The sequence below is a fragment of the Otolemur garnettii genome, unplaced genomic scaffold (assembly GCF_000181295.1).
Source record: "Otolemur garnettii isolate 467f Iridium unplaced genomic scaffold, OtoGar3 scaffold00042, whole genome shotgun sequence".
Classification (NCBI taxonomy): Eukaryota; Metazoa; Chordata; class Mammalia; order Primates; family Galagidae; genus Otolemur; species Otolemur garnettii.
Genome location: NW_003852437.1, coordinates 5,085,898 through 5,106,107, shown reverse-complemented (window position 1 = coordinate 5,106,107; position 20,210 = coordinate 5,085,898). Strand labels below are relative to the sequence as shown.

Genomic DNA, 20,210 nt, shown 5'->3' with positions numbered 1-20,210 from the left:
GTGGCTCTTGCCTGTAATCCCAGCTACTTAGGAGGCTGAGATGAGAGGATTGTTTGATGCCAGCAGTTTAAAGCTGCAGTGACCTGGAGTCATGCCTCTGCATTCTAGCCTGGGAAACAGAGCAAGATCGCCATCTCTAAAATAAATGAAAAATAAATAAATAAAATGACTATTTATTGAAATAAATTGGACAGTGACGTTTATGCAAGAAAGGTGACTCAGATTGAGAAGAGAGTGGAACAGGTGGCTCTGGTCACGCTGTGTTCAGATTATTGTTGCAGAAAAATACCTTTTCCATTCCCAGAGCATTTGAAGTTCAACCTAAGGACAGCCAGCAACCTGGATGCACGTTCAGCTACGGGACCCTCTCCTGTCTGCCCTTTACCCCTCTGTGGAGCTTCCTGTTTCTCACATGGGCTGCCAGAGGTCCCAGTGCTTCCCCTTCCCAGTTTATCCCACCGAGTCATAATTGTCTCTTTGCCCAGTCATCTCTGAGATTTGTGTTGGCAGGAAGATCAACTTTGTTGTCTCTGCAGTGGCGGGTAATGCACAACACCAGGAGGGTGACAGTGAACAAATGAACCAGAGGGGTGAGGAGCTAACTCAGCATTGCCGCAGTGGTTGTTTTGGCTTTACGTGAGTGGGGTTTATGGTAGTCGCAGTTCTGCTGCAAGACTCGATTTTCTAGCGTCAGTGTTAACCGAAGAAATCACCAGCAAGCCGAGAGCCATGTTCCATGTGGCTTTTCTACCCCATTGTGAGTTCTGAATGACACTTCACATTCTAGTTTTTTCTAAGCAGTTTCCCTCTTGTTTGATAGTTGGAAACGTGACCTTGCTGGACCTGTTTCCTTGTAGCAATTGCTAGCATTTTAAAAACATCCAGTATGTCCCACCCCACCCACACTGTGCCAAACCCTTGTGTGGATTATCGTCGTTAACTTTCACAACAACCTGATGAAATAGGCGATATGTAGGCACTGAGGGAATGGGAGCTTAAGGAGGTTGAGTAACTTGCCCAAGTTCACACAGATAGCAACTGAAGAACTCTGGCCAGAAACCAGACAGGCAGGCTCCAGAGCTAGGCTCTTCATCGTTTCCCAATCCTGCCCTGTTTTATCTTTTTTCCAAGTATTTATTACCATGTGAAATTTTTTTATTTCTGTACTAGAATTGCTTACTCCTTGATTTCAGAAATGTGGTGTCCCAGTTATAAAACAGTGCCTGCCACCAAGTAGGTGTTCCATAAGTATTATATCAACAATTAAGAACTGCTTTCCAGATCGAGAAATAAAGGAATAGAGGTACTAGGTGATTTCTAAGTGCTTACAATTCTTATATTTGAGGAGTATTCCCTCTAGGAAATGATTTGTTCAAGTAGAAAACTTCCCACACTGCTTAAAAAGATGGTTTACAAAAGTGTCTACACTTTGAAGATATCACGACATCAAATATCCATCCACATGTGAAGGTCTTTTGACTATACACTAACACGGACTCAGATAGCGAGTTTACTACCATGCAGTCTCCAACCCTCCCTGGGGGGAAAGTAATTTTTTTATGTTATCCACTAAAGGAGCCTAAAACAAAGCACGCAGACCCCTATCCCTGCTCGCCTTCGAGGGGTAGGCTCCAACCTAGCTTTCCTATGAGCAGCTCCACTTTCCAAGAAGATCTTGGATTTTCCCCATTTCCCAGTTCTCTCACTGGCCTGTTATATCTGGTAATTGCAAAAAGAAAGTCAAATGCAGATGAATAAGGCATCATACAGAACCGCAGAAGACCTGGGCTGCAGGAGCTGCCTGGGCCGTCATATCCATGGAAGCCAAAGCTGTTTCTGTGACCACTTTCCTATCTCCCTCCTTCTTTTTCTTTTCCACTTTTGATCCCACCAAACTGTTATTGTCTCTGTCTTGAATATATTGTTTGCCTCCTGACCATATTTTGCTGCATATAATGCACACTTTTTTGCCCAAATTTTTGAGGGAAATAGAAGGATGCATTTTATACATGGCTAGTACTAATTCCACGTCTGTATGAATGTTTTTAATTCTTTTATTTATGTTTATGCATTAAAAGTGTTACTCTGGAAAGCAGTAACAATATCAATATGCAAAATACCCTGAAATACAGTAATCATACCCCCTTCCCACTACCCCCCTCCCCAGCTTCCCCCTCATGGGACAGGCCCCACAGCTGCAGGAGCCTCCAGCCCATGCCGCTATCACCCTCTTGGAAGTGGTGATGCGACAGTTAGCATGGGGATCTTGGCACAAGGAAGGAGGAAGTGGCTACACAGTGGTAGCACAAGGTATAGAGCTGGCCACTATGGAGAAGCCAGGAGTGGGCCCAGATGGCAGGTGAGAGTGGTCCAGACTACCTGAGCACCTGGCCTCCCCTAACTGTCCACTCCGCCCTCATCACCATGGCCACAGCCACTCTGCTGAGAACCCTTGTGGGCTTATTTCCCTGGAAGCTGGTGTAGGGGCCTGTTCTCCTAGTGGTCGATCCCTGCACTCCTGTGCTGCCTCATCTCATGCACATGGGCCCCATCCTGCTGGGGAAGAAGATTTCTGAATTGGGTCTGAGAGATCTAGGTTCTGAGATCCAACTTTGCTAGTAGCCCACTGTTGGGACCTTGGGTCTCAGACTCTATAAAGTTTCTGTCTGCATAGGTATCTGGGGTGAATGAATGTATCAGCGGTACCTGAGCCCACAGATGGTAATTTTGAGCCAATGATTTATCTGAACCCCTAAGCTGTGGAGTTGGTATTGTCTCCTAAACTTGCCAGTGGGAAGAACCATTTAGGATGCTTGTTAATGGAACAGATACTGAGTTCTTTTTCCTGGAGAGTTGATTCAGTGTATTTGGGTGGATTCAGGAGTCTCATTTTTTTTTTTCAGGAGTCTCATTTTAACCAGTCCCTCAAGTGATTTGTAGGATTTGCAAGTTTGGGAAAAACTGGTGTCATTTACTGTGGTGTTACTGAGTGACCAAGGTCTGGATAGTTCAAGGAGGTCACAGTCTAGTCACTAAACAGAAATGTGAATGCAGAGCCTTTACTGGGCTGTCAGCAAGGAGGGCTCCTCCTCGGGGTGATGTTCCGGGGCCTCAGAATGGGGCTGGCTGCGAGAGAGAAAGGACAGCCCAGGGCTCTGCTGTCAGGAGTCCCACGCAGGAAGAGCCAGTCCTGTCCCCTCATGCCAGCCTCCTAGGAAATAAGCCCTCCAGGGTTCTCAGTGGACACGGATGGGAATGGGAAATGAGAGGATGTGAGGATGAGAGTGGGCTTGGGAGGGACAGTTGTGTTTGAAATGTCGGTGCTCAGGCCAGCCAGACCACTCTTACCAGCTGCCTGGTCACTCCCAGCTCTTCTCCACACCTCGTGCCCATCTGAGAGAAGGAGGCACCACTGCATGGCCACTTCCACTCTTCTTTAAAAAACTAAAATGGGGCTCGGTGCCTGTGGCTCAAGCAGCTAAGGCGCCAGCCACATACACCTAAGGTGACAGTTTCAAATCCCCAGCCCGGGCCCGCCAAACAACAATGATGGCTGCAACCAAAAAATGGCCGGGCACTGTGGCAGGCGCCTGTAGTCCCAGCTACTTGGGAGGCTGAGGCAGGAGACTCGCTTGAGCCCAGGAGTTGGAGGTTGCTGTGAGCATGATGCCATGGCACTCTACCCAGGGGGATAGCTTGAGGCTCCGTCTCCAAAAAAAAACTAAAATGGGATTTTTTTTCCTGAAAGTTTTAGACCAGAAATGTGAGTGTGCATTATACATGGCAAAATACAGTAGTAAAGGGAAAAAAAATCTTCTCTCCCTCATAATGTCATAACTTCTGTATGACCTCCTGTCCCACCTGGTACCATAGCCTGGGCTTTTAGATCTTCTACGTCCTTTTGTACCATCTAGGATTACTAGGACTACTTTATGTAAGGATATACTAAATAACTCACTTAATTAGAAAGCTTCAAAGTATAATCTATTTTTTAAAAATGTATACCACGTGAACATTCTAAGGGCACACTCCTACCCGAAATGAGTGCCTAGGTAGTACATTTTGTCCCTTGCCACATCCTTTATTTCAGCCCTTGCTTGTATCCTCCTCTGGAATCAACCATCTCAAACTGGAGTTTGGGACCTCATTCTCTCATGTTGTATCAGAATTCATGTCCTATTTAGTTCATTTCATACATTTATGAAATGTTAATTGTCCTGTGTTGTTCTCGTTACATTCAGATTATATTCAGTGTCCATATTGTATGAGGAGATTTAATGAAACCGCAGCCCAGCGACATATTAATTTCTGCAAGGATCAGTCTTCTCGCCGAGTCTTTGATCCAGCCCAGACAGCAGCTAAATTGGCATCCAGAGCCCAGGTAATTAATCACTCACCATTACTGGCTCTTGTGTCCTTGAACGCTTGGGGCAAGCAGGTAGAATTTGGTAGACCACTTCAACTACCCATCCCAGGAAGTAGAAGGATCTATCACTGTCACTCGTTGCCATGGAAGTCAACTTCTTTGGGGAGAGATGATTTCCAATGAAGAGCATCCTTTGGATGTTGCAGAAAAAAAATATTGCTAACATGTTTGAAGCTTCTTCAGATGAGGGCTGGAATAGGTAAATTGTGTTTCTGTAACATTAGGGCAAAACTCTGGTAATTCATCCATGGTTATCAGCCTTAACCACTCAGAAAAGAATTGTGACTCTGAGGTGAAACTCCCCTACAAGCTGTGTGTTTTGCTTTGTCTGGGGTCTTCAGACCTATATTTAAAGCCACAGAGTCAGTAAATTAAGGGGGTATGTGGATGAGCAGAAGCAGCTGTTACAAATAGGTACAAACAGGTAAAATGACAACCTGGTGGAAGCCAATGCATTTATGACACAGAACTGGAGCCAGCAAACGGCTCTGCACACACCATGGTTCCCAGGACATCACTTACAGTATTGCATAAAAATTCTTAGTTTCACAAACATGGCTCAGACACCAAGATAAGATTAAGTTGGTCTGAATACTTTAAGAGTACACAACATGTTTTTGAAAGTTCTCTGTTAATCCGGTATCTAGTGGACTAAGACCCTTTCCAATAACACTGTATCATGCAGACTATGGATCCTGAGCCCTGTCCCCACATACATTAAAGAACTGAGGGAATTATCGTCTATCTACTGTGTACCAGACATGGTGATAAGTCCTGTTGAACTCAGAGAATGATGGGAACTTGGCCACAGTATAATGTGAGGTGGTGTGGCTGATATCTGTCTGGTGCCATGATTCCTGGAAGTCTTCAGAGGCAAGCAAACATTCTCCCTGTAAATATCAAAATGGGGTCATCAGCCTGGACCTGGAGTTGGGAAGGATTTGATGCACAAAATGTCCAGCTTGTGGCCTTAGACCCAACCTGTGAAGCCAAAGCACAGCCTGCCTATAGAAGCATGAAAGGGATAGCAAGATGAGAGCCACCTTAGAAGGGCTTTAACTCAAGCCAGTTCAGAGAGGTGGAAAAGAGAAGGTGGTTGGGTAGATGCCCTAAAATCTAAGCAGTCCCCCTTCCACCTGGCCACCCTGTGTTTTCCCCCTGCTGTGCCCTTTCCTTCTCTTCTGTTGGTTGACTGTCTTGGCTGTTCTGTCCAATTGTCTCTTCTTGGCCTCATGTGTCAACATCCTATAGATTAATCGGTTTAACAGTGGTGACTGGAGTAACATGGAAGTGGCTTTTTAGAAAGGTCACCCTTGCAATTACTGCTCAAGATGGATTGGTGAGAGACCAGTAGGAGCCACAGCAACAGAGAAGGAATGAGAATCTGGAGTAGGAAGACTATGGGGTGCGTGGGGGAGAGAGAGTTTAAGAGATAATTGATGAGACCGAGAAAATGATTGGACGTGGGGTAAAAAAGGGGATGGGGTCAACAGTGAGGTTTTCCGCTCCAGAGCTCAAGCAGGTAGAAACTCCAGGTAAAGGAACACAGGAGGGCAGCGATCATGTATGTATTGAGGGGCAGTGGTTATGATAAATACAGTTTTGGAGATTCAAGCTTCACATCTGAGATAGCAATGCAGAAAGAGCCAGGATCTGTAGTCAGTAGTCAGAGTTTGAATTTCAGTTCTAGACTTTATTATCTGTAGGTAAAGTTGCTTAGTTACTTGAATTCTTTGAGACTGGCTTTAATCTGTAAAACAAGGTTCATTCCGTCTGCCTTGCTGAGTTGTTGGGAAGGCTCCCAGTAAGTGTCTTGCCCGTAGGGCTTTCTCTGCCCTTCGCCTCTCCCCGTTCGTTACCCTGCCCTCTCTTACAAGCCTTTTCCCCTTAGTGGGACTGGCACCACAGCTCTGGAGGGATATGACTGCTTTGGCCTTGAATTCACCCGAATTTTGGAAAAGTTTCTGAGCATCAATCACCTACACTTTATAAAGCAGGAGAGGACAAGTCACATTTCTGCGAAGTTCTTCTCCCCAGCCCACCGTGTCAGTCGGCATTCGTGGGGCCACAGAGAGCGCAGGGAAGCAGCAAACGGAAGTGCTTTCTTATTCCTGAAGAAGGCCAGCTGGCTGTCCCGAGTGTAACCAGTGACTTGGCCCCGTTCCTCCTCTTGTTTTCCAGAGCTAAGTGGTGACTGGGAACACAGAAGAAAAATCGCTTGCTCTCTGAGTTCCTTCACTCACTGTAGAGGGTGTCTGAGCGGCAGTGTTTGTTTCCCTGGTGCCAGCTTCACCCCTTTGGGGCTGTGCCTACTAGTGAAGCTTATTCAGAAATGGGACGAGAAGGGAGGGGTTGTTTCAGTTCTGGAGAGCTGTGAATGGCACAGCCGAAATGTGTTTCTATTTTAAACATAATCAACTTTAAAAATGTGTCATACCCTTAACCAAAAGAGACCAATATGAGCCTCTAAAAATAGCTCTCTTTGTTTGGATGAGGATGAGCTGCGCGTGGCCTTCTCCCAGCCATCCTTGCCCAAGCAAGAGTTCTCACTTGGAGTAACAGCTTATCTTGACACTGTCGTTTCCGTGGCACTGGAGGTGAAATCAATCAGTAGCGAGGTGAAAAAATAAAAAGGCTGTAGAAGGCTTTCAGTCCTTATTTTGTTTGAATATAACTATTCTGCTGCTGCTGCTGCTGTGTAGTGAGGGGGGTGGCATAGGGCTGTTGGAATTTCATGCTGAAAACATTTGCTGCCTGCCAATCTCAGGGTTTTTTCTCCCCTGTTCATGTTAAAGAACAAAATTATCTTTAAGTATAATGAAAAAATAAAATGTTCTATAACTATGTCCTTATTGACATTAAGTGATTCCTATGTCTACAAAGAACTAATCTTATAGGATAAACATACCACTACCAACTGCTAGGGTTTGATGATGGAATGAAAATTCCAAAACCCAGATACGGCTTTGAGCAACAGCAGGGCAGACAGGAATCTGGGGTTCAGGATGCATGTTTGTCCCCTCCTTCTGGGAATTCCTGCAGATGACTCTGATCTGCTGCTGGTTCAGTGGAAATGGCTTTACCTCCCCTGCATAGTACCTGGGATGACAGAACTATACCTCTCTCTGTGTCTCTCTCTCTTTCTCTGTAGGGTAAGGCGCAGATGAATCCCAAAAAAGATCCAACTTTTACCAGTGCCGTGGGAACTTTGCTGCAGAACAGAGCCCTGGAGACCACGAATGAGAGCCCAACCAAGTCAGGTGAATCTGAGCAGGCATTTCAATTCTCAAACAATGGGTTTGAGTTAGGAGGGGTCACTCTTGGCTTTGGGACCCACTTGTAGTTGGCAAAAGCTATGACATTCACTGTTGCTTTTGGATACAAAGATATGTGGGTTTGTTTGAGGTTAAAACTTATTTGCCAAGAGGGAATACTTCTTCATTTATCAGGATTACACAACTTCAACAATATACAAAGTCAAATCTGATCACAGCAGTCTAGAAGCATTGTTCTCCAATCTAGTAAAATTGACAAGAGATTGAGAATAGGAAGGAGAAGACCACATGTCAGGTATTGTGTTGAAAATAAGGCCAGTGTTTCCTTTCTAGAAATAAATGCAGGAGATCCTTAATTTATAATGAGACCACATCTCTGTAAGCCCATCCTAAGTAGAAAATATTGTAAGTTGAAAATACATTTACCACCACCAATAAACCCATCACAAAGATGAAAATCATAGGTCAAATCATTCTAAGCCAGGGACTATCTTTACATTCATCCCTCAGTATCGACAGAGGATTGGTCCCAGGATCCCTGAGGACACCAAAATCCAAAGATGCTCAAGTCCCTGATATAAGATGGTGTCATGTTTCCATATAACCTATGTGTGTCCTTCCACAGACTTTAAATCATCTCTAGATGACTTATAATACCTAATACAATGTAAATGATATGTAAGTAACTGTTATACTGGTTTTTTTAATTTGAATTATTTTTATTTTTTAATATTTTAATTCTGTGGTTGGTTGAATTCACAGATGCAGAACCTGTACATACAAAGGGCTGGCTGCTCTTTCTTCAAAGTAGCAGCAACGCATAACTACCATTACAGTTCTGGAGGTTAATAGTCATCCTACTGTGTGTAAGGGGGTATCTCATTGTGGTTTTGATTTGAATTTCTCTGAGAAATAGTGATTTAAGTATCTTTTCAAGTGCTTATTGGCCATTTGTGTATCTTCTCTGGAGAAATGTCTATTTAAGTCCTCTGCGCATTTTTTAATTGGTCATTTTGTTGTTGACTTTAGGAATTCTGTGTAAGTTCTGGAAATTAATCCCTTATCAAAATACAATTTACAAACTGATTAGTTGCCTTTTTACTCTATTGGTAGACTAAATTGGTTCACAGAGTTTGAAAATTCTCATGAAGTCTTATTTGTGAATTTTTTCTTTGGTTGCCTGTGCCTTTGGTGTTATATCTAAGACAGAATTTTACTCTTATGTCTTCTTTTTCTTTCTTTCTTCTTTTTTTTTTTTGAGACAGAGACTCACTACATCACCCTCAGTAGAGTGCTGTGGCATCACAGCTCACAGCAACCTCAAACTCCTGGGCCTAAGCAAGTCTCTTGCCTCAGCCTCCCAAGTAGCAGGGAATATAGGCATCTGCCACAGTGCCTGGCTATTTTTGTTGTTGGTATTTTTCTTCTTTGGGATTTTGAAAGGGATTACACTGAATCTGTAGATTGCTTTGGTTAGTATGGATATCTTTATAATAGTTAAATTTTCAAATTCATGAACGTGGTATATGTTTCCATTTATGTAATCTTTCATTTCTTTCAGCAATGTTTTGTAGTTTTCATTGTACAAGTCTTTCAGCTCATTGGTTATGTTAATGCTTAAGTATTTTATACTTTTTGACACTATCATAAATGTAATTATTTTTGTAATTTCCTTTTCAGGTTGCTCATTCCTAGTGTTTAGAATAGAAACCCAACTGATTTTTGTGTCGACTTTATATTCTGCTACTTCACTGAGTTTATGAGGGGTGTGTGTGAAAACTTTAGGATTTTCCACATATTTCTTTTTCTTGCCCAATTGCTCTGGCTAAAACTTCCAGTACTATGTTGAATAGAAGTGATGAAGATGAACACCCTGGCCTTGTTCCTGATCTTAGAGGGAAGGTTTTCAGTCTTTCAACATTGAGTGTGGTGTTCTCTGTGACTATTTTATATATGATTTTTATTATGTCAAGGTATTTTCCTTCTATTCTTAGTTTTTTGAGTTTTTATTATGAAAAGGTGTTGAATTTTGTCACATGCTTTTTTTTTTTCATCAATTGAGATAATGTAGTTTTTGTCCTTTATTCTGTTCATTTGGCATAGCACATCAGTTGATTTTCATATGGTGAATCATCCTTGCATCCCAGCAATAAATCTTACTTGGTCATAGTGTAGTCCTTTTAGTATGTTGCTGAATTAGGTTTGCTATAATTCTACTGAGGATTTTTGCATCAGTGTTTATAAGGGATTGATAGTTTATAGTTTTCTTATAGTGAAATTGTCTTTGATACTAGGGTAATGCTGGGTCTTATAGAATGAATTAGGAAGTATTTTATCTTCCTTGATTTTTTGGTAAAGTTTCAGGAGGATTGATGTTCTTCAAATGTTTGGTAGAATTCACCAGTGAAGGCATTAAGTCTAAGGCTTTTCTTTGTCATGAGATTTTTGATTACTGATTCAGTCTCCTTAGGGGTTATAAATCTATCCAGATTTTCTATTCCTTCATGATTTAGTCTTTGTAAGTTTCATGTTTTTAGGAATTTGTTCATTTCATCTAGGTGATCAAATCTGTTGGCATATATAACTGTTCATAGTACTATCATAAAGTTCTTTTTATTTCTGTAACATTGATAGAAATACCTCCACTTTTATTTCTGGTTTTAGTAATTTGAGTCTTCTCTCTCTTTTCTTTGTTAAGTCTATCTAGCTATTAATGCTTTGGCAATTTGTTGATATTTCAAAGAACTAACTTTTGGTTTCTCTTTATATATATATTTTTTTATTTGAGGGTACAAGAAACCGGGTTACACTGATTGCATTTGTTAGGTAAAGTTCCTCTTATGATTGTGTCTTGCTCCCAAAAGGTGTGTCACACACCAAGACCCCACCCTCCTCCCTCCTTCCTTCTCTCTGTTCTTGCTTTCCCCCACCCCTCCCTCCTTCTTTCTTTCTCTGCTCTCCCCTTCACCCACCCCCACCGTGTCATAATTGTCATTAATTGTCCTCATATCAAAGTTGAGTAATAGGATTCATGCTTCTCCATCCTTGTGATGGTTTACTAAGAATAATGTGTTCCACGTCCATCCAGGTTAATACAAAGGATGTAAAGTCTCCATTTTTTTAATGGCTGAATAGTATTCCATGGTGTACATATACTACAGCTTGTTAATCCATTCCTGGGTTAGTGGGCATTTAGGTTGTTTCCACATTTTGGCGATTATAAATTGAGCTGCAATAAACAGTCTAGTGCAAGTATCCTTATGATAGAAGGATTTTTTCCTCCTGGGTAGATGCTCAGTAATGGGATTGCAGGATCAAATGGGAGGTCTAGCTTGAGTTCTTTCAGGGTTCTCCATACTTCCTTCCAAAAAGGTTGTATTAGTTTTCAGTCCCACCAGCAGTGTAAAAGTGTTCCTTTCTCTCCACATCCACGCAAGATTTTGTTATGTGGGCCATTCTCACTGGGGTTAGATGGTATTCCAGAGTGGTTTTGATTTACATTTCTCTAATAATTGGGGATGATGAGCATTTCTTCGTATGTTTGTTAGCCATTCGCCATCTTCTTTAGAGAAGGTTCTATTCATGTCTCTTGCCCATTGATATATGGGATTGTTGGCTTTTTTCATGTGGATTAATCTGAGTTCTCTATAGATCCTAGTTATCAAGCTTTTGTCTGATTCAAAATATGCAAATATTCTTTCCCATTGTGTAGGTTATCTATTTGCTTTGGTTGTTGTCTCCTTAGCTGTACAGAAGATTTTCAGTTTAAGTTCCATTTGTTTATTTTTGTTATTGTTGCAATTGCCACGGAAGTCTTCTTCATAAAGTCTTTCCCCAGGATGATATCTTCAATTGTTTTTCCAATGCTTTCTTTGAGGATTTTTATTGTTTCTTGCCTCAAATTCAAGTCCTTTATCCATCTTGAATCAATTTTTGTGAGTGAAGAAAGGTATGGGTCCAGTTGCAGTCTTTTACATGTGGGTATCCAGTTCTCCCAGCACCATTTATCAAATAGGGAGTCTTTCCCCCAAGGTATGTTCTTGTTTGGTTTATCAAAAATGAGGTAGTTGTAAGACGTTAGTTTCATTTCCTGGTTTTTTCTATTTGATTCCAAATGTCTATGTCTTTATTTTTGTGCCAGTACCATGCTGTCTTGACCACTGTGGCTTTGTAGTGCAGCCTAAAATCTGGTATAGTGATGCCTCTGGCTTTGTTTTTATTACTAAGAACTACCTTAGCTATACGGGTTTTTTTCTGGTTCCATACAAAATGCAGAATCATTTTTTACAAGTCTTGAAAGTATGATGTTGGTATTTTAATAGGGATGGCATTGAATTAGTAGATTGCTTTGGGAAGTATAGACATTTTAACAATGTTGATTCTTCCCAGCCATGAGCATGGTATGTTCTTCCATTTGTTAATATCTTCTGCCATTTCTTTTTTTAGAGTTTTGTAATTTTCTTTATAGAGTTCCTTTACTTCTTTTGTTAGGTATATTCCTAGGTATTTCATTTTCTTTGAAGCTATGGTGAAGGGAGTTGTGCCCTTATTTAGCCTCTCATCTTGGCTGTTTGGGGCATATGCAAAGGCTACTGATTTGTGGACATTGATTTTATATCCTGAGACATTACTGTATTTTTTGATGACTTCCAGGAGTCTTGTGGTTGAATCTTTGGGGTTCTCCAAGTATAAGATCATATCATTAGCAAAGAGGAAGAGTTTGACCTCTTCTACTCCCATTTGGATGCCCTTTATTTCTTTTGCCTGCCTGATTGTATTGGCTAGAACTTCCAGCACTATGTTGAATAGTAATGGTGATAGAGGACAACCTTGTCTGGTTTCAGTTTGGACAGGAAAAGCTTTCAGTTTTACTCCATTCAGTAAAATATTAACTGTGGGTTTGACATATTCAATCAGTTTAAGAAATGTGCCACGTATACCTATACTCTTCAGTGTGCTAATGAGAAAAGGATGCTGGGTTTTATCAAATGCTTTTTCTGCATCTATTGAAAGGATTCTATGGTCTTTGTTTTTGCTTCTGTTGGTGTGGCAGATTACATTTATGGACTTGCATATGTTAAACCAGCTTTGCATCCTGGGATGAAACCTACTTGATCATGATGTATGACTTTTATGGGGAGAATTTTATGATTTTATGTAATCTATTGGCCAGGATTTTGTCACAAATTTTTGCATCTATATTCATTAGTGAAACTGGTCTGAAGTTCTCCTTTTTAGATGGGTCTTTCCCTAGTTTTGATATCAGGGTGTTTGCTTCATAGAACATGTTGGGGAAGATTTCTTCCTCCTCAATTTTTTTGGAATATTTTCTGTAGCATGAAAATAAGCTCTTCTTTGAAGGTTTGATAGAATTCTGGTGTGAAGCCATCTGAACCAGGGCATTTTGTTGTTGTTGTTGGGAGTTTTTTTTTTTTTTTTTTTTATTGTTTCTTTGATCTTAGTGCTTGAAATTGGTCTGTTCAGGAGATCTATTTCTTCCTGGCTAAGTCTAGGGAGTGGGTATGATTCCAAATAGATATTTTTACTATGTTGATTCTTATTTCTTAAAAAGAAATAGCAGGAAATACTAACAAATGGAAGAACATTCTTCTCCCAAATAGGGAGAGATGTGATCCATTTCCTTCACATTGGGAAATTTCTGGGCATAGTTTCTTATAGTAGTATTCAGAGATAATCTCTTGTATCTCTGTGGCATCTGTTGTTATTTATCATTTCTGATTGAATTTACTAGAGCTTTTACTTTTTTATTTCCAATTAGTCTGGCCAAAGGTTTATCTATTTTATTTAGTTTTTCAAAAAACCAACTCCTTGTTTTATTAATTTTCTGAATGATTCTCTTGTTTTTAATTTCATTAATCTCTGATTTAATTTTGGATATTTTTATTCTTATTCTGGGTTTAGACTTAGATTGTTCTTCTTTTTCCAATTCCATAAGACGGTTTATGAGTTTGTTGATGCTCTTTTTCTGTTTTTCAGATGTAGGCATCTAAAGTGATAAATTTTCCTCTCAGGACTACTTTACTGTATCCCTCAAGTTTTGGTAGCTTGTGTCTTTATTGTTGTTATGCGCAAAGAAGTTAATGATTTCCTCTTTTATCTCTTCCTGCACCCAACTGTCATTCAGCATAAGGTTGTTTAATTTTCATGCCTTTGTGTGGGGTTGAACTTTTTGGTTGAGAATATACAAGGTAAAATTTCAATTCTTTTGATTCTGTTTTGTGTCTTAGGATATGATCAATTTTGCAGAATGTTCCATGGGCTGAAGAGAAGAATGTATATTCATCTTTGGGGTGGAATATTCTGTATATGTCTATCAAGCACAATTGTTCTAGGGTCACATTTAAGTTCCTTGTATCTTTGTTTAGTTTCAGTTTAGAGGATCTGTCCAGCACTGTAAGAGGAGTGTTAAAGTTCCCGGCTATTATAGTGTTATAGGATATCATATTGCTCAGACTAATTAAGGTCTATTTCAGGAATCTGGGACCATTTAAGTTAGGTGCATAGATATTTTGAATTGAAATGTCTTCTTGTTATATTTTTCCCTTGACCAGTATGGAGTGACCATCATTGTCTTTTTACTTTAGTTGCTTTAAATATAATTGTATCTGAAAAGAAGATTTCAACCCCTCTTTTCTTCTGAATTATTTGCCTAAAAAATTGTCTTCCATCCCTTAACTCTGAGTTTTAATTTGGTCTTTGAGGCTAGGTGTGTTTCCTGAAGACAGCAAATAAATGGCGTGTGTGTGTGTGTGTGTGTGTTTAATCCAATCTTTCTTCTGCATTGTCTTTCTTCTGCCTCTTCAGTGAGGAATTCAAGCCATTAACATTTATTGAGAGAATTGATAAGTGTGGTGGCATTCTAGTGATCTTACTTTGTGAAAGACCATTGCTTAGTTTTATCTTTTGCATCATTGTGGAAGCTAGGTTTTGTCCACTAGTTTCTGGGTACTTACTTTGCTGGTGGTCCATTGTGATGGTCAGTGTGTAGAACAGGTTGAAGTACTTCCTGTAGAGCTGATCTTGTTGTAGCAAACTTTCTCAGTGTTTGCATACCAGTAAAATATTTGATTTCTCCATCAATCTTAAAGCTTATCTTAGCAGGATATAGAGTTCTGTGCTGGAAATTGTTTTGTTTAAGTAGATTAAAGATAGATGACCATTGTCTTCTGGCTTGAAAAGTTTTATTTGAGAAGTCTTCAGTGACCCTGATGGATTTTCCCAAGTAGGTCAATTGACACTTACTTATTTTGTCTTCACTTTGGACAGGTTCATCGCAATGTGTCTTGGAGAAGCTCAATTTGAGCTGAGATGACCTGGGGTCCAAATCCCTCTGAAAGGAGTTTGTCAGAATCTTTGGTGATATTTGTGAGAATTTCATTTGTAATGTTCTCCAGTATGGTTTCCATTCCTCTGGGGGCATTCTTCTTCCCCTTCTGGGATACCTATAACTCATATGTTTGAACACTTCATGAAGTCCCATAATTCTGTCAGTGAATGTTCTGCTTTCTCTCTCTCTTTTCTCTGTCTCTGAGTTAGCTCAAGAACTTTGTCCTCTATATCTGAGATTCTTTCTTCTGTATGGTCTAATCTGTTACTAATACTTTCTACTGCATCTTTAAGTTCCCTAATTGACTGCTTCAATTCCTTTAGGTCTGCAATATCCTTTCTATATTCTTCATATCATTCATCTCTTATTTGATTCTGGTTTTGGATTTCCTTTTGGTTATTTTCCACTTTCTCAGCAATTTCCTTCATTGTTTTTATCATCCATATTTTAAATTCCCCTTCTGTCATTTCTAATATTTCTTTTTGGATGGAATCCTCTGCAGCAGCTACCCCATAGTCCCTTGGGGTGGGGAGGGTTTCTCTGGTCTGTCTTTCCTTGTTGCCAGGATTTTTCTTCTGTATCTTCCTAATGAGTATTTTCTTTTGTCTATTTCCTTGCCCTAGTTTTCCTTTCACTTCCTCTTGCTCTTTAAGTTACTGTGCCTCTGACCTAAGGTGTTGATGTGTCCTTTTGGTACAAGACTAAAAGAATAAGAAGATTGAAGAGCAAGAAGGGAAAAAAGATTTTAAAAAGAGAAAAGAGAAAGGAAAGAGGGTGAGTAAAGGGGAAGGTTGAAAAAAGAAAAGAGGCACATAAAGAGGGTGATAGGAGTAACAGAGGTATGCATAGGGTACTTTGACCCACACCTTAAAACCCACCAACCTTTAAGGGGTGCTGGGTTGGGTGGTTCCTTTGAGGGCTGCATGCAGCTCTTTACCAGCTTGAGCAGACACAGTACCCCACCTCCATCAAATAGATAAGTAAAACAAAAATACTATAAAGCAAACAAAAACAAACAAAAAACCTTACAGGATAAAATTGGGGGATGAAACAAATGATGGGGCAGAAAAATGAAGTTCTTATTATTAAAGAAGGCAATAATGAAAAATTATATTTACACTAGAAAAATGAATAAAAAAGAAAAAGAAAAACTTGGGGGGGGGAAGTTGAAATAAAAAAAAGAAAGAAAAAAATCAAAACCATAAACAAATCTATCTATATATATATATACATATACATATTTTGCTGACTACTGCCTGGGCAATAGGTGATCTTCTGGGGTATGAGATGCTATTCACAATGCTGATACAACAGTATACATGGAGACTGGAGGCTAGAGGCCTCTGCTGATTACTTTGCCCTCTAATCCTGCCGGATTGAGTGCCTGAATTTCTTCTCATTCCACTTAAAAGACACTTTAAACCATGACCCTTGGCTAAGCAGAGGCTTTACCAGGAAAGTATGTGTTTCTGGGATCTCTCCTGAAGTGGCTACCCGCTTATCAGGCATGTCAAACTGGCCTCACGCTATACCCCTGAGGGCCAAGGCTCCTACTGCAGAACAATGAAATCCCTGCTCTTCCTTGGTGTCTCAGTCCTGGCCTCTGGGCCCTGTTCAAAGTCACTAGATCACTTGCCCAAGGTCTCCCAGAATGAGCCTTGCTCTGGGACCCTGAGAGTGGAGCCTGCAGAAGCCTACAATGGCTGCGTGCTGTCTGCCCCTGAACGATGAAAGCTCTTTTCCAGCCCAGTGGCTCAGTCCCAGACTCTGGACACTGCTCAAAGTCACTTGCACACTTATCCAAGATCTCCCAAGGTAGCTCAACCAAGTGCTCAAGTCCAAAAAAAGAAAACAACCCACAGGGAAGGTCTTCCCTATCTGCAATCTCACTGTTGCTATAGCTACAGCCAGGGGGCTGCCACAGCCTCATAACAAACACAACCATTTGTCACTTCTCCACTGCTTTTGTCCTCCTCCTGGGGTCCAGAAGTCTCCCACTGCCTCCCTGCATCCTCAAAGGCATGTTTCTGGGTAGAGCCCACAAGCCTGGAGTCTTCTCTCCCCAATCTCAGTTGCAAAGAAGCTATTACTCGGCTGCCATCTTGCTCCCAAGATCCTGAGATCTTCAGATCCTTTAGCTTTGATTCTGGGCACATGCAGTAGTATAGACTCTGTTTGATTTCCTTGGCTGTAATCAGGGTCAGTGATATCTGTGAGTTCCTTAGGGTATAGTTAGTGGAGGCTATGATGATCCTTTTGTAGGGATGGTGATGCTAGCTGGGCTGGTCCTCAGGCCCTAGTATTGGTGGCAGCAGGGTGAGTAGGTCTTTCCTTTAACTCCTGGGTAGTGTACCTTGGTATCAGTGTTAGCTGGCCCATTTGGCTTTCTTTGGTGCCAGCTATGGCAATGGTGGCCTGCTAGGTGGGCAGCTCCTCGGGGTGGCATGCATGGGGTTGACCATGGCAGTAGCAGTGGTAGGTCAAACTTCTGGGCTTCATGAAATATATGCAGGTGCCTGTGGTGTTAGCAGAAGTCTGGGATAGAGCTATCTTCAGGTCCCTCAGTGCATTGACATTGCAGATGCTGGTCACAATAAACAGGGCTGATCCCAGGGCCATGGATAGGATGTGTGGGCACTTGGAGGCTGAGCAGACTTATCCTCAGAGCCCTGGAGAGTGCACTTGTGTGCTGGTGGCCTCAAGTGGGATGGATTATGAGGGTCTTTAAAAATTGTTGTTATTGGGCTCTGTCGTTTTTATGCTTTTAGTTTCTAGACACTTTAAGTTAGCCTGCCTAAAATTTCTTTTGAGAAATAGCATTTTTAAAAATTATGTAAGAAATTCATGCTTATTAGAGAAGATATTGGAAAATGGAGAAAACAAAAAATCACTCACAATTTCATTGCCTTGGATGACTACTATTAACATTGATATTTTTTCCTAATTTTTTCCTGTTCATATTCTTTCTTGTCTCCCTTTTATTGAAGTTAGATTCATTATGTATGGTTATACCTCCTGATTTTTTTTCAACTAGAACATTTTGAGTATTTTTTCTATTGCTTCAGAAGAAGTTCTTTGAAATGTAGTATCATATCACAGGAATGCAATAAAAATTTAGCTGTTTTCCTGATGTTGAGAAGGTAAACTGCTTCTACTTTTTTGCTATACTAAGTAAGTGTCTTGTCATGGACAGTAGCCCCCACTTAACAGTGGGCACTCTTCCAAGTGCTTCATTTATGAACTCATTTAATCTCCACCATAGACTAGGTCAACGTACTGTTCATATCTCTGTTTTATAGACAAGGAAAGTACAGAGAGGTTAAGGAACTTGAACAAGAAACTTAATAGGAAGTGGCAAAGCTTTTCCCATAGCTTTGGAAAACTGGGCCCCAAATTATAAATATTAAAGCTATAAATATACATTAGGAAACTGTTTTTGAAAAACGCCTGGCTCTTCTTGCATTCCCACAGAGACTCTAATGTTTAGATGGGAAATAATAGTATGGCCTGGTCAGTAAACATATCCCGGTGGCAATCATCTGGCAGGCTTTTGGTGTAAGAGTGACTAATTTACTGGGAAGGTATTACCAACAAGCATCTTCTAGGGTACCTTTAAAAAGACACTAAAATCACTATGAAAATATTGCTCTGCGTTCTGTAGCTACATTATTTCCTTTGTGCAGCAGTGAATTGCCTTCATACAGCTGTGTTGGTGTGGGCTCTGCTTTTATTTCTGTAGCCAGTAAATGTTTATCAATTTAAGCATCTTACCCATGCAACCCCTCACCTCCTTCTTTCCCTAACTTAATTGTGTAGCAAATCTAACGAGTATCAAAGTATCAGTTGTTGATGCTTTAGAAGAAGTAAAACCTGTATATGTTTGGGTAAAACTTACACTGAAAGCTCTTTCTATTCCTCTATCTTTTGGTAGATTGATTCATAATTTCCTCATCAGTGCCCCTTTAGAAGGCACTTGAATAGAAAGGAAGTATCTAGGACAGAGAAGACTTGTTCATTTTTATAAAAAAGGACTTCTCTGAAAATCCTATCCTATACTATGTAGTCAAAACTAGACTGTGGTGTAATATGCCCAAATCCATAAACATCTACTCCTCTATACCTGATGGTGCCCTGAGCACCAAGGAAAGAGTACTGTTTGTAGAACTAGACCATTGTCTTATCAGTCACCCAGGGAGGGTAGGTATCTAAGGTTTCCACAAGGCTTGTAAAACTCCTTTTTGAACGAAAGCTTGTGAAGAATTGAGAAGGTGCAAAATGTCATGGTGTATTTTGAAACCCAAGGTAGCAGTGGGGAGGGAGGCTAAGAGTCATCGTGTTATCCATGGTAGGACACCTGAGGTGGCCGTCCAAAGCCTATGGGTAAATGAAGGGTTGGGAGCAGAGGCCAGAAGGCACCTGAGACAGTCCCTTTTTTCCTTATTATTTGACCCAGGTCAGAGAGTGGGTGTTTGTCTGTCACTACATCAGCCCCACCCCCCCAAAAAGGAAGATAGTGTTTTGAATCCAATGTGGGGATTTCACAATCATTTTTGTCTTGGTAATGTTCCACTTTGACATAATAACAAATCTGTTTGTGTTTGCAAAGGATTAGCTATGGACCCTGCTTCTGGAGCAAAACCCAGACAAGGATTTAGTAAATCTTCTAAAAAAGATTAACTCCTAGAGGCCAGGTAAGGGAGAAAAATAACCTCTAATCCAGATGTTGTTGCTGATCAACTAATGTGCAAGATACGCGTAATAAACCTTTGAGTGATGTGTCCACAGCAGGCAAACCAAAGAGAAATTTTGGCAAACCCTGAGTTGGGTTAACGAAATGTGTGTTCTTGAAACTTATTCTCCTGTTAAACATGTAGTTCGAAAGGATATTAAGATTTTGATTCATGATTAATAGAAAGGGAGAATTATTCTTCACTTTGACCTGGAAGGCTACTGCCTTGTTCCTTTTTCCAAACACATTACCCACAAAATGATAATTCCCTGAGACTGTGAGCTGTTTGTAAAACAATTACAAATCTAAAGAGGCCTATTTAAACATTCTCAATGTCAAAACCACGAGGTTCTAAAGTAAATGCCTTTTCTTTCTGCTTTCAGACTGGCTCCCTGAAACTCATCAGCCTGGATAGTTGTATATTTGAGAATG

General features: G+C 40.6%; 1 protein-coding gene across 1 annotated transcript in view; it reads left to right on the top strand.

Moving 5' to 3' along the window:
• The window catches only part of ZC2HC1B (zinc finger C2HC-type containing 1B), a 41,477-nt gene extending 21,267 nt beyond the window's left edge, over positions 1 to 20,210 (top strand). The window contains exons 5-8 of the mRNA XM_003790271.2: positions 4,242 to 4,381; positions 7,578 to 7,686; positions 19,656 to 19,740; positions 20,162 to 20,210. Coding sequence (XP_003790319.1) covers positions 4,242 to 4,381; positions 7,578 to 7,686; positions 19,656 to 19,726 — 320 coding nt within the window. The 3' untranslated portion in view covers positions 19,727 to 19,740; positions 20,162 to 20,210. The remainder of the gene's footprint in view (positions 1 to 4,241; positions 4,382 to 7,577; positions 7,687 to 19,655; positions 19,741 to 20,161) is intronic.